Here is a 20,169-nt window from a genome sequence, read left to right as displayed (position 1 = left end):
AGAGACAAGCCTGAATAATATTCAGGTGTGACGATGCCGACTTGGCTGCTGAACCATACCCCACACATTGATTTCCTTTTTGCCCAGACAATCTATGCATGCACATATATTTTAATATTGCAGTATCAGCTTCTCGTTCTTGCCCCACCACATAACCCATGACATTACTGCCGTTCTAACTGTATTACTCATATGCAGTGCATGCCGACTTTTATTAGTGATTTTTTTTTTCACATTTAGAATCTAATTCAGTTCCCCATGTTTCCACTTTCCACCAATTTGTCCACTTTCCTATCATTTTTTAAAAAATGATATCTTCAGTATATTATTCCATTATATAAAGTATTAACCTCATTCAGTGCAGTTTGATCATCAAACTCTTATTTCTCACCACTGCACACGGTTTCCACATCAGATAACACTGTAGCTGCTGCCTGTTAATTAACCTGGGCAGAAGAGGTGGTCCAGGGTGGAGCCTGCTTTGAAGAAGAGGCCCAAGAAAAGAACTAAAGCATGAGACTTGACAAACAGCATTTGGGGGTGGGGAGGTCTTTTTGTAATGAATTCTAGTCATTGTCTGTAGTTTTCCCCTTTTTGCTTGTAGACCAGTGCATTTCCTATATGCTGTTTTTGTTAAGTCAGTTAGACGTGGGTAGGCAGAAAATCTCTTTGTCCAGAGGAAACCAAAATTTGCAATTGCCACTGTCACTTCCTATACTGCGAACCAGGTGTCATCACCAAATCTCTCAAGTTAATAGCGACCATCCATGTCAGAGTATGACTCTGACCTAAAGCACAATTATCATCCATCTGAACCATGTTTGTAATCTTATCATCTGTGTATTTTAGATTTAAACACACTTTTGCACCTTAAATTTTAAACCTTAAATTACATTTACATGTTTAGGAAATACACAGAAGAAAAATCACTGGATTAAAACTTCAATCTCAAAAGGAAGCAGATCTTTTTTAATATATCAAACACATCAATGCTGAGAATATAGTGATATATAAAGGGAGTGCAAAATTATTTGGCAAGTTGTATTTTTGAGGAATAATTTTATTATTGAACAACAACGATGTTCTCAATGAACCCAAAAAACTCATTAATATCAAAGCTGAATGTTTTTGGAAGTAGTTTTTAGTTTGTTTTTAGTTTTAGCTATTTTAGGGGGATATCTGTGTGTGCAGGTGACTATTACTGTGCATAATTATTAGGCAACTTAACCATAACACAAATATATACCCATTTCAATTATTTATTTTTACCAGTGAAACCAATATAACATCTCCACATTCACAAATATACATTTCTGACATTCAAAAACAAAACAAAAACAAATCAGCGACCAATATAGCCACCTTTCTTTGCAAGGACACTCAAAAGCCTGCCATCCATGGATTCTGTCAGTGTTTTGATCTGTTCACCATCAACATTGCGTGCAGCAGCAACCACAGCCTCCCAGACACTGTTCAGAGAGGTGTACTGTTTTCCCTCCTTGTAAATCTCACATTTGATGATGGACCACAGGTTCTCAATGGGGTTCAGATCAGGTGAACAAGGAGGCCATGTCATTAGTTTTTCTTCTTTTATACCCTTTCTTGCCAGCCACGCTGTGGAGTACTCGGACGCGTGTGATGGAGCATTGTCCTGCATGAAAATCATGTTTTTCTTGAAGGATGCAGACTTCTTCCTGTACCACTGCTTGAAGAAGGTGTCTTCCAGAAACTGGCAGTAGGACTGGGAGTTGAGCTTGACTCCATCCTCAACCCGAAAAGGCCCCACAAGTTCATCTTTGATGATACCAGCCCAAACCAGTACTCCACCTCCACCTTGCTGGCGTCTGAGTCGGACTGGAGCTCTCTGCCCTTTACCAATCCAGCCACGGGCCCATCCATCTGGCCCATCAAGACTCACTCTCATTTCATCAGTCCATAAAACCTTAGAAAAACCAGTCTTGAGATATTTCTTGGCCCAGTCTTGACGTTTCAGCTTGTGTGTCTTGTTCAGTGGTGGTCGTCTTTCAGCCTTTCTTACCTTGGCCATGTCTCTGAGTATTGCACACCTTGTGCTTTTGGGCACTCCAGTGATGTTGCAGCTCTGAAATATGGCCAAACTGGTGGCAAGTGGCATCTTGGCAGCTGCACGCTTGACTTTTCTCAGTTCATGGGCAGTTATTTTGCGCCTTGGTTTTTCCACACGCTTCTTGCGACCCTGTTGACTATTTTGAATGAAACGCTTGATTGTTCGATGATCACGCTTCAGAAGCTTTGCAATTTTGAGACTGCTGCATCCCTCTGCAAGATATCTCACTATTTTTGACTTTTCTGAGCCTGTCAAGTCCTTCTTTTGACCCATTTTGCCAAAGGAAAGGAAGTTGCCTAATAATTATGCACACCTGATATAGGGTGTTGATGTCATTAGACCACACCCCTTCTCATTACAGAGATGCACATCACCTAATATGCTTAATTGGTTGTAGGCTTTCGAGTCTATACAGCTTGGAGTAAGACAACATGCATGAAGAGGATGATGTGGACAAAATACTCATTTGCCTAATAATTCTGCACTCCCTGTAGTGATATTAAACACATGGCAAAGGTTTTCTTTTGTTTTGTACAGCATGCTTTTTGTGTTTGACACAGGTGTATTGTGTGGATTCGCACTCTTGAACCCACAGTGTGTCTTAGACTGCAGAGAGATTATTGTCTGCATGCATCACATCATCTACATTCATCACCTAAACAAATAGACAAATAGACATATTTATTCACTTTAAAAGCAGGTTAGCAGTTTACATTCTTTGAAGACCTACATTGATGGAAGTAATTGCGTTAGATGGGTCATTAAGTAACTGAATTCCTACAAAAATAAATAAATAAAAAACACATGCATTCATATTATTGATATGATTGCATGTATTGTGTCCTTTGAGGTCTGAAAATAGAGATTAGGTACTTTTTAAATGTTGAAATAATGTTCTGCAATGATGAGACATGTTCTTTAACACCACATCTAATCTTAAAGAATAAGAGTTAGAAAATAAGCAATGCTGATATAGTGTCTTGGTCTATTTCAGCTTTACTAGGTTTTATCATCACTATTATAATCGGACCACTTCTAACTAGCTCTCTTTAATTGGGTCTCTTTAAGCGAAGTATGAAAAATAATTTAAACAGATTTCTGCCAAAAAATAAATAAATAAAAGTGAAATACACTGGTTGTCTTTTGCTGTACTTGGGATGATGCTCACAGGTGTCTGAGCTGGTAAAAGCAATGTTTACAATGCCCAAATGGTGGTTTTAGAAAAAAAAACAACTTCAAAATAATATATAGATCTTGCTGGATTATCTGAAATATGTAAATGAGGATTATAAATTCACCTATGCAAAACAAACCTTTTTTTTTTATTGTATATGAATAAGAATAAATCTGTACTTAGAGGTTCAGGTTCTTGATCCACGATGAAGCCTCTTTCTCTCCCTTTCAGTGCTACAAAAATACATTTGTTATTATCTTTTCTTTTACTTTCAGTATGTCAGAGTCTACTGCAGGGTTAACAGTTAAACAAACCTGACACCCTGACCCACAGCTCCACTGACATTTTGGCTTGCTCATCCACAATCATCCAGCACCTGAATTTCTTGTTTTGGGGACTTTGAAGAGTGACAGTCAGAGTTATATCACAAGCAGTCTGCTGCTTAATCTGATACTGAGCGTCCTCTTGTATTTGAGCACCAGTTTCATGCACCCACGTCTGAATGATCAGCTTTTGTTGCTGTTTATATCAATGTTTTTGCTTTGGGTAGGTGAACAGAATATTCTGTAGTGACAATGTTTCATCGGGCATGAGGTTATGAGAGAAACAAGAAAATGTGTTAATTGCATAGATTCGTTACTCAGGGCTTTCTTGTTATTATCCTACAAAAAGGCTTTCATGTTGCTAGTGGATTGGATTAACGGAGATGTTCGCGCGGCACTGGCGGCACGGAACACCGCCTTTGCCTCCGCGAACACATCGGACTACAAACATGCACATTACCAACTCCGGAAGACGATCAAAGCAGCCAAACGTGAGTACAGGGACAGGGTGGAGCAACAGTTTGACAACCCTCGGAGTATGTGGCAGGGACTAAACACGATCACAGACTTTAGAGGGAAAACCAGCACACCGCAGACCACGGCCTCTCTGTGTGAGGATCTAAACGTATTCTACGCTAGATTCGACACAGCGAACACCATGAGACCGGACAGTGTGCGCACCGCGGATGACGTCAGTGCGCACACTGTGTCTGAGGAGGATGTGCGGAAGTGCTTCAGGAAGGTGAACGCACGCAAAGCTACTGGTCCGGACGGGATTCCCGGCCGCGTCCTCAGGTCATGCGCGGCTCAGCTGGCTGGAGTGTTCACGCACATCTTCAACCTTTCCCTCTCTCTGTCTGTAGTCCCAGCCTGCTTCAAAATGGCCACCATCGTCCCTGTACCCAAATCCTCCACCATCTCCTCATTGAACGACTGGCGACCTGTAGCCCTGACCCCCATCATAAGCAAATGCTTCGAGAAGCTGGTCAGGGACTTCATCTGCTCTGCACTACCCGACTCACTGGACCCTCTACAGTTTGCATACCGCCACAACAGGTCCACTGATGATGCCATAGCCCTGACACTACACACTGCCCTGTCACACCTGGAGAAGAGAGACACGTATGTGAGGATGCTGTTTGTAGATTACAGCTCAGCATTCAATACCATCGTTCCCTCGAAGCTGGACAGGAAACTGCAGGATCTAGGACTGAGCAGCTCCCTCTGCAGCTGGATCCTTAGCTTCCTGTCTGACAGACGCCAGGTGGTCAGACTGGGCAGCATCACCTCATCCCCCATCACACTGAACACTGGTGCTCCACAGGGGTGTGTACTGAGCCCTCTCCTGTACTCACTCTACACCTACGACTGCACAGCCACTAACAACTCCAACATCATTGTGAAGTTTGCGGACGACACTACAGTGGTGGGTCTTATCACCAACGGTGATGAGACGGCTTACAGGGAGGAGGTCAGCGCCCTGACCCACTGGTGTCAAGACAACCATCTCACCCTCAACGTCGCAAAGACAAAGGAGTTGATAGTGGACTTCCGGAGGTGCAGAGAAGTACACACCCCCATCACCATCAACGGCGCTGCTGTGGAGAGAGTGAGCAGCTTCCGGTTCCTTGGAGTACATCTGGCTGAGGATCTTACGTGGTCAGTACACACAAACAAAACAGTGAAGAAGGCGCAGCAGCGCCTCTTCTTTCTCAGGAGACTGAAAAGATTCGGCATGAGCCCCCGCATCCTCAGGACCTTCTATCACTGTGCCATTGAGAGCATCCTCACTGGATGCATCACCACCTGGTATGGCAACAGCACCGCCTACAACTGCAAAGCTCTCCAGCGAGTAGTGCGGTGCTCTGAACGGATAATTGGAGGTGAGCTTCCCTCCCTCCAAGACATCTACAGGAAGCGCTGCCTGAGGAAAGCGGGGAGGATCATCAAGGACTCCAGTCACCCCAGCCATAAACTGTTCAGACTGCTTCCATCAGGAAGGAGGTTCTGCAGCATCCGGTCCCGTACCAGCAGACTGAGAGACAGCTTTTTCCATCAGGCCATCAGACTGCTGAACACGTCATAGACACCTCAGCTTCACTACTGGAACTTCAACATTATGCACTCCACACTGTATATAAATGCCACTTGTTTTGCACATATTCAACTCTGTATATTTTATATATTATTATTTTTTTTTTTTTTTTTTTTTTTACTATTTAATTTGTAAAAATGTGTATACACACACACACACACACACACACACACACACACACACACACACACACACACACGTAGGAAAATATTTAGTATACACATCCAGAAATGCATACACTATTATATATTGTACATATATTTATTAGTTTCAGGTTGGCCATTCTTGTATTTTGCTCGTTTGTGTTGTTGTGTTTGCACATCTCTGTTGCTTGTGGGGCTCGCACACAAGAATTTCACTCGCATGTGCTGTGCCAGTGTGCCTGCACATGTGATGTGACAATAAAAGTGATTTGATTGATTTGATTGATTAGTGCTTGCTGATGTGAGGAGAGTGACAGTGGTGATGTCCAGCATCTTTCACAGTGAGATCTTTGATTCTCAGAATGCATTTTGACTCATCATCCTATGATATAGATGCCTGGATGACTCCGTTTGGTAGTACAGCATTGTAATCAGTTTCTATTTTTGTGCCAAGATTTTATACAGTGAGGAAGCAGATAAAATCTTTTGCACATGGAAATGTAATATTATAAACTCGTTCTTAAAATATTGAACAATCTTTCCCAGTTACACCTGTGGAAAGAGGAACAAGAGGCTCTAAGATCCTGGAAATAAAAGATTAGATTATCAGACTGAGATAGCATGATGAGACTGGGTTCATTTGTCTCTCATTCTACAGTGGGGCAAAAAAGTATTTAGTCAGCCACCGATTGTGCAAGTTCCCCCACTTAAAATGATGACAGAGGTCAGTAATTTGCACCAGAGGTACACTTCAACTGTGAGAGACAGAATGTGAAAAAAAAATCCATGAATTCACATGGTAGGATTTGTAAAGAATTTATTCGTAAATCAGGGTGGAAAATAAGTATTTGGTCACCTCAAACAAGGAAAATCTCTGGCTCTCACAGACCTGTAACGTCTCTGTAAGAAGCTTTTCTGTCCCCCACTCGTTACCTGTATGAATGGCACCTGTTTGAACTCATCATCTGTATAAGACACCTGTCCACAGCCTCAAACAGTCAGACTCCAAACTCCGCCATGGCCAAGACCAAAGAGCTTTCGAAGGACACCAGGAAAAGTATTGCAGACCTGCACCAGACTGGGAAGAGTGAATCTACAATAGGCAAGCAGCTTGGTGTGAAAAAATCAACCGTGGGAGCAATCATCAGAAAATGGAAGACATACAAGACCACTGATAATCTCCCTCGATCTGGGGCTCCACACAAGATCTCATCCCGTGGGGTCAAAATGATCATGAGAACGGTGAGCAAAGATCCCAGAACCACACGGGGGGACCTGGTGAATGACCTGCAGAGAGCTGGGACCAAAGTAACAAAGGTCACCATCAGTAACACACTACAACGGCAGGGAATCAAATCCCGCAGTGCCAGACGTGTTCCGCTGCTGAAGCCAGTGCATGTCCAGGCCCGTCTGAAGTTTGCCAGAGAGCACATGGATGATACAGCAGAGGATTGGGAGAATGTCATGTGGTCAGATGAAACCAAAGTAGAACTTTTTGGTATAAACTCAACTCGTCGTGTTTGGAGGAAGAAGAATACTGAGTTGCATCCCAAGAACACCATACCTACTGTGAAGCATGGGGGTGGAAACATCATGCTATGGGGCTGTTTTTCTGCCAAGGGGACAGGACGACTGATCCGTGTTAAGGACAGAATGAATGGGGCCATGTATCGTGAGATTTTGAGCCAAAACCTCCTTCCATCAGTGAGAACTTTGAAGATGAAACGAGGCTGGGTCTTCCAACATGACAATGATCCAAAACACACCGCCCGGGCAACAAAGGAGTGGCTCCGTGAGAAGCATTTGAAAGTCCTGGAGTGGCCTAGCCAGTCTCCAGACCTCAACCCCATAGAAAATCTGTGGCGGGAGTTGAAAGTCCGTGTTGCTCGGGGACAGCCCCAAAACATCACTGCTCTCGAGAAGATCTGCATGGAGGAATGGGCCAAAATACCAGCTACTGTGTGTGCAAACCTGGTAAAGACCTATAGTAAATGTTTGACCTCTGTTATTGCCAACAAAGGTTATGTTACAAAGTATTGAGTTGTATTTTTGTTATTATTATTATTATTATTATTATTATTATTTATTGTCATTGTCAAAGAACAATGAAATTGCGTTTGGGGCTTCCGTACAACCCGTAAAAAAAAAAAAAAAACAGCAGCAGGTGGAAAAGGTGGCGCGCAGGGTGATGTTGGTCCCGCAGGATACTGTGCACCCTCCTCAGACAGCAAGTGGGGAAGATATTACTAATCTCTGGCAGAATTGTTCCAATAATTCTGCCAGCTTCTTTCACCACCCGCTGGAGTGCTTGCTGGTCGGCCTTGGTGCAGCTGGGGAACCACACTAGAAATCCATGCGTCAGGACACTGCTGATGGCACAGTTATAGAAGTTCAACATCAGAGGTCTGGGAATGTGTGCGCTCCGTAGTCTCCTCAGGTAGTAGAGGCGCTGTTGGGCCTTCCGTGCAACTAAGGTGATATGGTTGCCCCAGGACAGGTCCTCGGTCACAGTTACCCCCAAGAATTTAAAACTGCTCACCCTCTCCACCGCCTCACTGCCAATGAAGAGAGGCAGATGGTTGTTATGACCCTTCCTCCGGAAATCTACAATGATCTCTTTGGTCTTTTTGGTGTTTAAGACCAAGTTATTGTCGTGGCACCATGACTCTAGTTGTTGCACCTCTGTCCTGTAGTTTGTCTCATCGTTGTTGGATATAAGTCCGAGCACTGTGGTGTCATCTACAAACTTAACAATGAGATTGGACGCGCAGGAGGAAATACAGTCATGGGTGAAGAGAGTGTATAGCAGAGGGCTCAGAACACACCCCTGAGGGGCACCGGTGTTGACCACAAGGGTGGAAGAGGTGTTCTTACCCACTCTGACACTCTGTCTGCAGTTAGTGAGGAAGTCCACAATCCAGTTGCACAGAGAGGAGTTGAGTCCCAGTTGGTGGAGTTTGGGACGGAGTTTGTATGGCCGGATGGTATTAAAAGCCGAGCTGTAGTCTACAAAGAGGAGCCGTGCATAGGTGTTCCTGTGTTCCAAGTGCTTCAATAATGTGTGCAGCACTATGGCGATCGCATCCTCAGTTGACCGGTTCTCCCTGTATGCAAACTGGTGCGGGTCCAGAGATGGTGGAAAAGCAGCTCTGATGTGTTATTGACCAAATACTTATTTTCCACCCTAATTTATGAATAAATTCTTTACAAATCCTACCATGTGGATTCATGGATTTTTTTTTTTCACATTCTGTCTCTCACAGTTGAAGTGTACCTCTGGTGCAAATTACTGACCTCTGTCATCATTTTAGGTGGGGGAACTTGCACAATCGGTGGCTGACTAAATACTTTTTTGCCCCACTGTATGTGTTCTGATCAAAGATAAAAGCAGCAGCCACATAATAATATGACATTACCAACCATCCCGTGTGTGAATCTATTCACGAAAAATTCAGGTTTACTGTCATTGCGCTTCAACTGAAATTGAATTCAGTAGAACGCTGTAATACAGCCTTTTTTCTAATTTCTGAACATTTACATTTAATTTAGTGTGTTCAGTACCTATATAGTATATAAATACTTTATGAGTACAGGAGAAGAATGGATTAACAGGTGGAGATAAAAGAAATAAAATTATACTCTGCACAATTTGGCTTTCCTTGGTAATGGATGTAATCCATGCAGTTGGATTATCTAAGCACTAAGATTCTCTTATCCTAACTTTTTATGAATTCTGGTTCACACTTGAACTCATGACAGTGTCGACTGAGGTCAATAAAAATGAAAACATCCAAGGTTTTTGTTTTGTTTTGTGTTTTTAACTATAACATCACAAGTGTGCATTTTGTGTGTTTTATTTTGTATTCAATTTTGTGTCTTTAGTTGTTTTGCTTCCCTTGTTACTCTTAAACTGTGGCTTTCATTTAGTTTTATGTATTTGTTTATTGTTTTTATGTCCATGGTGTAAGTAGATCTGTTCTGGATAAAAAAAATATGCAAATACCTTTAATATGAAATTATATATTTCTACCACATTCTACTTAACTATCAAGTAAATAAATATACAGATGTTATTCTGTAATGCTGTATTAGTGCTAGTTTTTATCAGCCATTGGTTTGGTTTTGTTAAACAGATGTGACAAAACTGTTTATGATGGTTTACTACAGTGTAACTATTTGCACACATGCCTTGTTCAAGTTTTAGCTCCTCATCCACAACCTTGTGTCGCCCTCAGTGTCAGACAGTTAGTTCAACTTCTCTTCTTGTTGTTATCCTAAGATGTAATTTTCCCTGCATTTGGTAATCGGTTAGAGTTTAGATATAGTTTGAAAAACAATGTGAAAGTTTAAATGAAAATATCCATCACTGCATGATTTATGTGTCATTTATAGTGTAACACTCGGGCATTAAAGTGGACTGGAGGGATTTGAAACAGCGTTTTAAGTGCTGATGTCGATAAGTTGTGGTCGTGGCACTTCAGCATCCAACTACCACTGCAGAAGAGGAGCGAGTGCAAGCAGAGCAACAAATATCAGGAAAACACACAAACTTTCTGCAGAGTTTATTGCACAATGTGTCTGCCAGCTAAAGGAACAGATGCTGGATTTATAGAGGTGCAAAGTAATGAAGTACAAATACTTCATTACTATACCTAAGGAGAATTTCCAGGTATCTGTACTTTACTTGAGTATTTAATTTTAATTTTACTCCCTATATTTTTACACAAATATCTGTAGCTTCTACTCTTTACACTTTAGGTTTAACACATTTTCAGGATGTTTTTATTGAAGGATTGAGCCTTGGTGGTTCCTGTGTAGTTCCTGAACATCTTAATCAGTTTCCTCATAAAAGGATGAAAGTCTGGCCCTATAACCTTGGCAAAGTTACATCCAAATAACTTCTAATTGCAATTTTTTAAACTGATGATCTTGGAATTTACAGTTGTTTAGAAATGAAAGGGACCTTTTCTAACTTGTTTGCCTTAGATCTTCACAGAGTTCCTTGCACTTTCTTATTGTTCTGGTCAAACCAGTCCTTTTTCATGCTAGCAAAGAGACGCTACAACTTGTACTCAATCACGATCACTAAAAAGTTAATATGCATCAGCCCTGTCAACTTTATTGACTTTGTTGAACCTTCAGCAGGGCTGGAATGCCACAAAAATTGGCCCTGGCATTTTGACTAGAGACCGGCCCACCAGGCATTATAGGAAAAACAATAAAAAGGCTTTGAATGAAAAAAACAAAACAAAAAAAAACAGTCTTGTTGGCATATATGTATGATTTCTATACATTTTACATCAGATAATTATTTAATAAAAGCTAGACATTTTAAATAAGAATAAGAAAGAAAAGTATTTCTTTGTGCCCCACTTTCCCTGTTAATGCCCTACCTGCCCCCCTGGCAAAACTCTGCTAGACCCGCCCCTGCACAGTTACTAGCTGTCAGCTACTTAAGAAGGACAAACAACACCTTAAGAAGGTGTTGTTTGTCTCTCAGAAACAGTTCATAACTTCCCTTCAACTCATTCATGTCACCTAAAAGATAAACCTGTTTCTCCATCACCTGCTCAGCTCAGTAAGGACATCTCCTGGTTTCATCTTCATATTTTCCTCTCACAAGACATCAAAACCGATACTAGGACCAGCAGCGTTTACAGACATGGCTCCAGCAAACATCAGCTGATACTAGAAAGTAATATAAAATAAATTCTAACAACAGCTTATCAAACTTAAACGTGTTGTTTAGCGCGATATCCGCTGGTTTCCTCTTTCTGACGCAAAGTGGGCGATAAACAAACAAAACACGGGACTTGCGTCAGAAAAGCCGATCAGCTGATCATTGATCAGTAGCAACAGGAGAGGGAGGGGAAAGACTGAGAGAAGAAGACACAGAATAATTCAAGCACTGTGTCTTTTTTTCATTCTAGCTGAAGTACGGGACAAATCACGTTCCTTTTCACCTCCACACTATTTTCTTCTGTTTGACTGTGATAAGACTGCTTTCAGCGCCCTTGCCCAAGCAAGGGGGAGGGTGTATCCGACCTCCTTGCCCAATCCACCACATTTCATTGTTTATACCGCTACAAAAAAAATCACCATCGGCCCATCGGGCAATTGCCCGGAATTTTCCACGGCCAGTCTAGCTGTGACCTTCAGCATCACTTATTAAAGATTTAGGGGAGGATTTGTATATATTTGAGCCCGCATGTATACTCTTGATCTATTGTGGATTAGAGAAATCCCAAAATAAATTTGTGCACCCAATTCTCGTTTTTTAGTTTTTCTGGAAAAAAGAACAATTCAAAGAAATTTAAAAAGAAAACATTCACGCACAGATGAGTGGATGTAAACTTCTCAAAACAAAGGTAGGTTGTCATCTAGTGACGAGTCAGTGTAAATGCAGGTTGTTGTCGTTGTTTTTTAATTCAACACTGAAGCCTGAAAGAATGTGTAATGTATTTGTTGTTGTATTTAATGTAGTAGTATTTCAACTACACTTTGATCAAATCGGGTTTGGCCCTTGAAATCTATATCTCCAACTCAAGTAAAGAAGAGGTGTGATTATTACTGTTCAGAAAATGCATATGTGCTAATCGCAGAGCTACAGACACACAAGCAGTAGTGTCTGATTGTCAGGAATCTATTATTGTAGGGTCTTTACCTTACAGTATAAAGTATCTTGAGGTGACTGTTGGTGTGAAGTAAAGATGAAAAACTGCATTGACTAAGAAGACTGAGATAAAAGAAACAAGCAACTATTGAAATTATTTTTATTTACCCAGTTGTACAGATCTTTATTGCCAAAATAGACAAATAGGTTCTGCATGGCAAAAATATCACGTCTCAGCTTTTTTGTGAAAATACACCAGGTACCTTAAACTGATTAAAGACAGTTTAAACTTAAACGTGGTCATTCAAGGCATTGCACTGCATTATTACTTTAGAATAAAAAATATATAATATATATTTGTCACTTCAAAACAATCCTGCATTATCAGAATTATATCCTGTAAGTATTGTATCTTTTAAAGAGCTGGATTAAATAAATTAAATATTTGTCATGTAATATGCTTCAGATGTACTTTATAGCCACAGATACCAGTCGCTGTTTGAGAAGTTGAATATAGAGTTAAACAAAAGCAACTTTTGCATACATGGCAATCATGCTTTCATTCATCACCGCCACCACAACACAACTCTGTTTAAGTGAAGCATCATTGAAAGACTCCCCCAAAATACTTAACTCTTAAACTCTTAAAATAAAAGACCTCCACATCAAAACAGGTGTGTTACATTCAACAAACGTGGAATTAGTGCAGCTGCAGGTAAGTAGATTGTTTTAATGCAAAACATGTTGGGTTTTTACCTAGAGTAAAAACAAGAAGCCGCATGCCTGCAGTAACACATTCACACGTTAAACATGAATGGTCAAGAAAATAAGGAACATCCTCAATCTTGTGTTATTTGTTGGTTTCAGAAATGCAATTCTAGCAGATTTCTTTAAAGTGCCCCAGCATGAATATCTGGCCTTGAATATCAGGCACACACTTAAAATCACCTTTAAAAAGAAGATAATGACAAACAAAATAGCAAGGTTTTATACTAGACCTTTAACGCAGCAGTGAGTAACAATAATAAAACTTGATATTATTTGGAAGAACACAACACCCACAGGCAAAACAATAAAACAAAAACGGCAACCGCAACCTCGATTCACACCCATACGTTTTTCATTCGATCCCTGAAGAGCTGTTAGACCTGATGCTTTTTGCTTGCATCCATACTGGCATGTGCTGCACGGGCTAATCGTGCAATGGATGAGACTGAAGCTGTGATGGTTTTTGGTTTGAAAGCAGTTTAAATGTGAAAAGTTGTGCACCCTTATCACACGCTACATTGGTTCCCTGTTACTCACCCAAATCTTCAGAGGATACACTTCAGGTGCTTTAGCTTCCTTACACAAAGAAAAAAACATTTTATAAGGCAGGAGAAATTCTTTAGATATACATTAAAAAACGATTCTCTGGAATATTTAAATCCAAATAAACCCTGCAAATTTGAAGATATATGTAAATAGAGATATTAATTTCCAGTGCCTATACCATACACACAATCTAGCCATACTGTCAGGTTTGAGGCTAAGTAACAAATCCTTTTCTTTTATACAAAATAATCCAAAGGATGAGGTCATTTCAAAAGCTGTAGAATCTGTCAGCTTCTATTTCCCCCACCTTATTAGAGGTATATCAACTTCTGCATCTACAGAAGCAAACACTAAACTTAAATTATTGCTAAAAGTAAAGATGTTTTGCTCTCCTTTTTGCTCCATAGAAAATAAAAAGTGCTGATATAAAGTATAAGTATATTTGGATTCAAAACAAGGAATGGCTGATGTGATGCGAAACCAAGTCAGAGTAACAAAAAGTTTGAATATATATTTTGTTTTGCTGTATTCTTCTAAAGTGCCTGGGTTGAGGATGAGCACTGTATGCTGTCACAGGTTGGTGGGCCGGGTCTGCTCCTCTGTCTGTGTCGGGGCCGGCTCACAGTCTTTAGGCCCTCTGTCCTCACCTTGTACGTACATGAGGAAGAGGGTGACGGTAGCAAAAGTGGCAGCATTCACAGGGAAGGCTCTTAGCAGTGTGGAAGTGAGGCCTCGAGTAAACACCATGTAACCCTCTTTTCTGACACTCTGCCGGATACAGTCAGCAATGCTGCTGTACTGGTTCACACCACCCACCCCATCTGCTTGGAGTCGTGATTTGATCACATCTACGGGATAGTTGCAGACCCAAGACGTGACGCCTGCCATACCCCCAGCAAAGAGCAGTTTGGGAATCAAAAAGCGGGCATCTGGCTCACAGCCGAGGCTGCGAGTCAGCAAATCATACGACAGGAAGTAAACCCCGAAGGCAGGTGTTTCACGGACAAGTGTAGTAACCATGCCCCTGTTTACACCTCGCAGACCCTCGTGTTTGTAAATGCGTAGCAAACAGTCAAAGGAGTTCTTGTACATCTTTTTATAGCCCGTCTTTACCCCTGTACCCTGCATTTGCATGCGGGTTTTGGCCAGCTCCATGGGGCAGCAGACCACAGTCTGGATGGCTCCTGCTGTAGCACCAGCAAGGAACTGGTTCCTTGGGGTGTCTTCTCCCAGCCATCGCATTGTATTTCCCTGAACACCAAACACTATAGCATTGATGAATGTAAGGCCCATGATGGGGGATCCAATGCCTTTATACAAGCCAAATACCTGTGGTAAGCGTGAAAGATAAGACATACAGTAACACATCACGATAAAATGAAATCAGGGTAAAAGATAAAAAGAGTTTTAATTAAACAGTTTCTGTTTTTTCCTTGTTACTTAATTTTAAATAGCATTAATATCCAATAATAATTTTAATAATCATTAAAAATAAAAAATAAAAAACAGGTTAACTCGCATTTTCTGTTTTCACAGAAGCCCATATATTTCAAGCTAACACTATAAATTAAAGCCTATATGTATTCTTGATAGCTTTTTCATATCCCAGACCTATAATATATTGTTCCTTCATCACAATGAGGAACTTATCTACACTTGTCATTACTTCCCTGATCTCAGTTTGAACAGCTTTTTCTCTTGAGAACCAGAAGGGTCAGAAAAAAACACCTACATTACATCTTATAAAGTGATGGCAAGAGCCATAAGTTGCTTTATCTTTCAAGGCAGTTAATTATTTTCTACATACCATTCCCTATGATAAAGCAGCCTGCAGTACCACAGTGAGACTGATAACATGCATTTGCATAACAAATCTTATGACCATTTTATATATATTTCCAACAGTATCCTGAATCCTAAAGAAGAAAATATGATGATTTAGGGAAAATCTGTGAAGTAATTACAGTGAAAGTAAAAACATAGCACCATTCTGATGGGAAGTGTGGTTAAAATGGCCCATAAAACCAAAGCCATTTTCAGACGTGTGTGTTACCCAATGGGGCCAATGTCTCTTGCTGTGTGTTACACGTGAGAAAGTGCACCTTTGGACAATGACCCACTCTGATTCTCCTAACACTGCCTGGTGTTAGTGTAGGGATGGGTATTGATAAGATTTTCACGATTCCAATTCCATTTTCGATTCTGTTTAACGATTCGATTCTTTATCGATTCTCCTATCGATTCTTTTTAAAAAAGGAGAACACTAAGGTCGATTAGCTCAGAACTTTGTTTTTTATCTTCTCTTTGAATAAGATAGAAATTTAGGAGTAACATGGCCTTACAAACCCAACAGTGAGATCTTAAGACATCCACAGCCTACGGCTCTTTAACGGGGTGTCACAGGGTCCCCAGGAAAAAAGACTGCAGCGAGAACTGCCAGCATCTGAGCCAGACTCTGTCTGTCTCATCATGGTCACCTAAATGCACAGTAATGGCAGGTTTTGTAATAAGGCAGATCGCGCTAACATAATATACACTGTTAGTTGATTATTTACCTGCTGCATTAACGGGAGAGGACGTGCAAACGTTACCGCTGCTGCTGGTTGAGATTCACGAGTCCGGAGCGGAATTAAAAACACGACATTCATTTAAGGTTATCACGTGTTTTGTGAACAAATGGCTTTTGCATATTCGTAGTGTTTCCTCCCTTAAATGAAGTATCTACTTTGCAAGTATTGCAAGTTGCCCTGTTGTCATCCGTTCTCGTAAAGTATAACCAAACTTTTGAGCGTTTGAGCCGCTTAGGCACCGTGTTTCCTGCCAGGTAAATGACGCTCCGCAACGTGGTGACGTCATTCGTGGCGACTGAATTCGATAAGGGAATCGTTTGCAAAAATGGCAAACGATTCCAGGGAATTGAAACAGTGGGAACCGGTTCTCAACAAGAACCGGTTTTCGATACCCATCCCTATGTTAGTGTGTGAAAAAGAATCAAGCATCACTTAAGTCTACACGTCACTTTGACTTTATTGACTTTAATCTAACAAGCAAGTTATATATATTATATAAGCTATAATATATAACTATGATCTCTGTAATCATATTATAATGCATACTAGCATTAGATTGATCTGTGAAAGCAATCTGCACGCCCTGCGATAGATTGGTAACCTGTCCAGCATGTTCCCCGCCTCTTTCCCTATGAGAGCTCAGGTAGGCTCCAACCCTGCACTGGATAATATGAAGAAAATGAACGACTAAAGAAATCCACATACCGACTCCTGACGTATGATGGACTGGAAGCAGTGGAAAGTCCCACGATAGAGAGGTTTATCAGCATTCTGGACCTGCAGTCTAACCTGAAAGACAAGATGTTTGGAATGATCACCTCAACACTGGAAGACTAGAATCATGCATGTTTTACACATTATAAGCAACTGATTTCACTTTTAAAACATGCAAGGAGAGAGAGTGGGGGGGAAGAAAAAAAAAACGGGAAAAAATGGCAATAACGTTGTTATTACCTACCTTTACTGTGTCAAATGGGTGTCCAACCAACACTCCAGCCGCACCTACAGACAATGAAACAATACTGGAATAATCATTTGGTTTTAATCTGGAGCAAACTGAAGCAAAAATAGGAAACCCTGAGAGAGGCACTCTCTGATTACACATGAGATATCCTGCAATTCATATGTAGCTATTCATTTATTATTCATATGTTTCTATTTAAAGCAGTCTTTATAACCCATATGGCCCACTTGACCAGTCTTTGAAGCTCAAAAACTCTTGCTGCAGTTGTGTCATTTTAGAGTCTACTGCCATCGCCTCTTCAGAGCCACCTCTCTGAGCATCAACACTCTCTAAAACTCTCTTCAGCATGCCTTTGAATGTTGCGTAATCTGGGCCTGTAAAGCACATACCAATGTTGTGATGCCAGCTTGAACTTTTCACCTGAGCCTATGTTGTAACACGTGCTGATTATATCTCTTGAACTGGTGACAAACATCATTAAGTTTTAATATCTAAACCTTCACTAGATAACGTACCTGTACAGCAATCCAAGACGGTATCAGTAAAAACAAAATCTTTTTTTTTTTTTTTTTTTTTGGGGGGGGGGGGCCTTCACAAAATATAAATAAAAACATATACTACTACATGTTCATCTATGTTTACATATATACGTTTTAAGTCAAATAACAAATGACATATCCCATCACATTTTTGCAAATACTTGCTTATTCTATGGTTTGAGGTTAAAAAAATGCAATTGAGAACCAGTTTAGCAAACATAATACTATAATGACTGTTTAGAAAACACACATGTATGTTAATCAACCATTTGTAGCACCATGGTAAACAAACAGAGTGTACTAATCCTGCATAATCACATGCTTTGTCACTTGACCTGTTTGTAAAATGAGCCCCTGGGAGCTCAGTTCCAGTTGTAAGCTGGGAAACACACCAAATCAGACATAACACAATGATGAGCAGTCACTGACCTCAATGCAACAAGGATATTAGAAAACAAAAAAACAGTAGGAATGTGTTCATAGTTTTAGCTTTTCTTTCCAAGCTCTTTAGACTACGATGACCTGGATGACTGAGAACCTTCACAGACATGCAGATATGATCTTTTTTTTTCCAGATAAACTTGAACACAGACATTCTGAAACTGCAGTAGCCAACTTCCAAATTTGTTTTTAGACGGTTCACTAAACATGGAAAAGCACATGATTTTCCACGTGACTCACTTTAAACACAACAAAAAATAGAATTAGACTGTAAAAGGTTGTGTATGGGTTGGAATGAGCCAAGCCCTTTACAGCAGGAAAAACTGGTGGTGCTTGTGTCACTGCTTGGATGCTTTCACTTCTCACTGAGCTAAACAAGTGACACAAGGGAGCCGTAAAGAAAGTTGGCATACATTTATAACTAGAATTTACTTGCAGCAAAACGACAAATGTTTCTCTGTGTTTCAAGCCTCGAAAGGTTCTGCCACACATTAATTAGTACAGAATAAGTTAATTTAAGCTACTGAATAATAATTCTGGAACACAGTGAAGTGAGTTAACCACATCTACATCCATAAATGAACCCAATCAATCGGTGGAAGAGGCATTAATAAAATGAGGCTCAGTAACGCAGTTTCTTAGAAGCGAAAGCAAACTTCAGTGTCATACCATTAGTGAAAGTGAAACTACAATATTTCGTGCGTCATATAATCACACATTATGTGTGTGCATGCAAACAAACAAAAACATCATAGTAAGTTAGTTTTTTTAAATGTATATATACATTTTTTACACACGCACACACATCACAGTAGTCGTTTCTAAATACACACACACACACACACACACACAGATAGATAGATAGATAGATAGATAGATAGATAGATAGATAGATAGATAGATAGATAGATAGATAGATAGATAGATAGATGTGTGAGTGTGTGTGAGAGAGTGAGAGTATATAATCATATTTTTTAAATACGTTTTACATACACATGTTTTTATGTATGATAGTTTTTTTAAGCTGCTCAGTGTTTTGATGGTTTGCTACCATGACAAATATCAGGAACCGCAGTGGGTATCTGACACGGTAAAAACGAACAGAAGTGATGAGTGACTTACCTCCTAAGCATCCAGCAATGAAGTCCATCAATAATATCTAAAGCACACCAAAAGGTTCTCGATGTCTTTCTGTCTTTCTCAGCTTTTCCCCAAACAACCTTTACTTTAACGTTTCCGAAACGTGTACCTAAGCGTTTTATCTAGCTGATGGATCACTGCTAAATGATAATATCAGATAACGTTTGTCTTAGCTACCATTAGCTAGCTTGTAACGTGCCTCTCTCTGTTACAGTCACGAATCCTGCTAATAGTATTTTCTCTCTTTGTGCTGGTAAACCTCTCCTGTTGACCTACGCGCTTTATATGAACCTTTGCGATGTTTACAGTCAATGCAGACTTCCTCCACACTGTCTGTAATTCAGAAGTTCATTACATATGTATGTCAAAGGAGCTTGCGTCACAGGAAGTTGCAGGTAACGGTAGGACGGCCCGCATAGAATTGCTATCCAATCAGGGGAACAGACACCACCGCGTATCTTAACATTTAGAAAACAATAAATAAATAAATACACACTACAGCTTGATGCTACGGGTGATATGAAACTATATGTTTTTACTCATGTGGTATATATCGCATTTTGCACATTTTGAATGCTCTCTCGTTGAATAAAACAGAATTTCTTCTTTTAAAATGTGATAAACACGTTAAAGCGCGGTTTCCCGCATGGTAAGTTGCATCCACAGAAACTGGCAGGCGTAATCCGAGTTGGTACTAGTCAGCAAGATTTTGATTTACAGTCAATGCAGACCTCCTCCTGAATTTTGGCTAACTGGGTTTTCTGTAC

General features: G+C 40.4%; 1 protein-coding gene across 1 annotated transcript; it reads right to left on the bottom strand.

Annotated features, from left to right (window-relative positions):
- Window positions 1-12,577: 12,577 nt before the first annotated feature.
- LOC309688948 (mitochondrial basic amino acids transporter-like) lies at window positions 12,578-19,824 on the bottom strand. Its single transcript, XM_082505039.1, has 4 exons — window positions 19,385-19,824; window positions 17,277-17,320; window positions 17,024-17,107; window positions 12,578-15,077 (listed from the first exon to the last, which is right to left on the bottom strand). Exons 1-4 carry the CDS (start codon window positions 19,410-19,412, stop codon window positions 14,319-14,321), a joined length of 915 nt encoding a protein of 304 aa, XP_082361165.1. The 5' UTR covers window positions 19,413-19,824; the 3' UTR covers window positions 12,578-14,318.
- Between the last annotated feature and the right edge of the window lie 345 nt (window positions 19,825-20,169).

Source organism: Aulonocara stuartgranti (genome assembly GCF_965226115.1).
Source record: "Aulonocara stuartgranti genome assembly, chromosome: 15".
Classification (NCBI taxonomy): domain Eukaryota; kingdom Metazoa; phylum Chordata; class Actinopteri; order Cichliformes; family Cichlidae; genus Aulonocara; species Aulonocara stuartgranti.
The sequence above is the reverse complement of the archived record's forward strand: the minus strand, read 5'-3'. Positions and strand labels throughout refer to the sequence as shown.

Coding starts and splice junctions, on each gene's coding strand:
- LOC309688948 (XM_082505039.1), bottom strand. CDS start 19,412: ATGGACTTCATTGCTGGATGCTTAGGAG. Junction 17,108..17,276: donor ACCCATTTGACACAGTAAAG/GTAGGTAATAAC, acceptor CTTGTCTTTCAG/GTTAGACTGCAGGTCCAGAA. Junction 15,078..17,023: donor CCATCATACGTCAGGAGTCG/GTATGTGGATTT, acceptor CGCTTACCACAG/GTATTTGGCTTGTATAAAGG.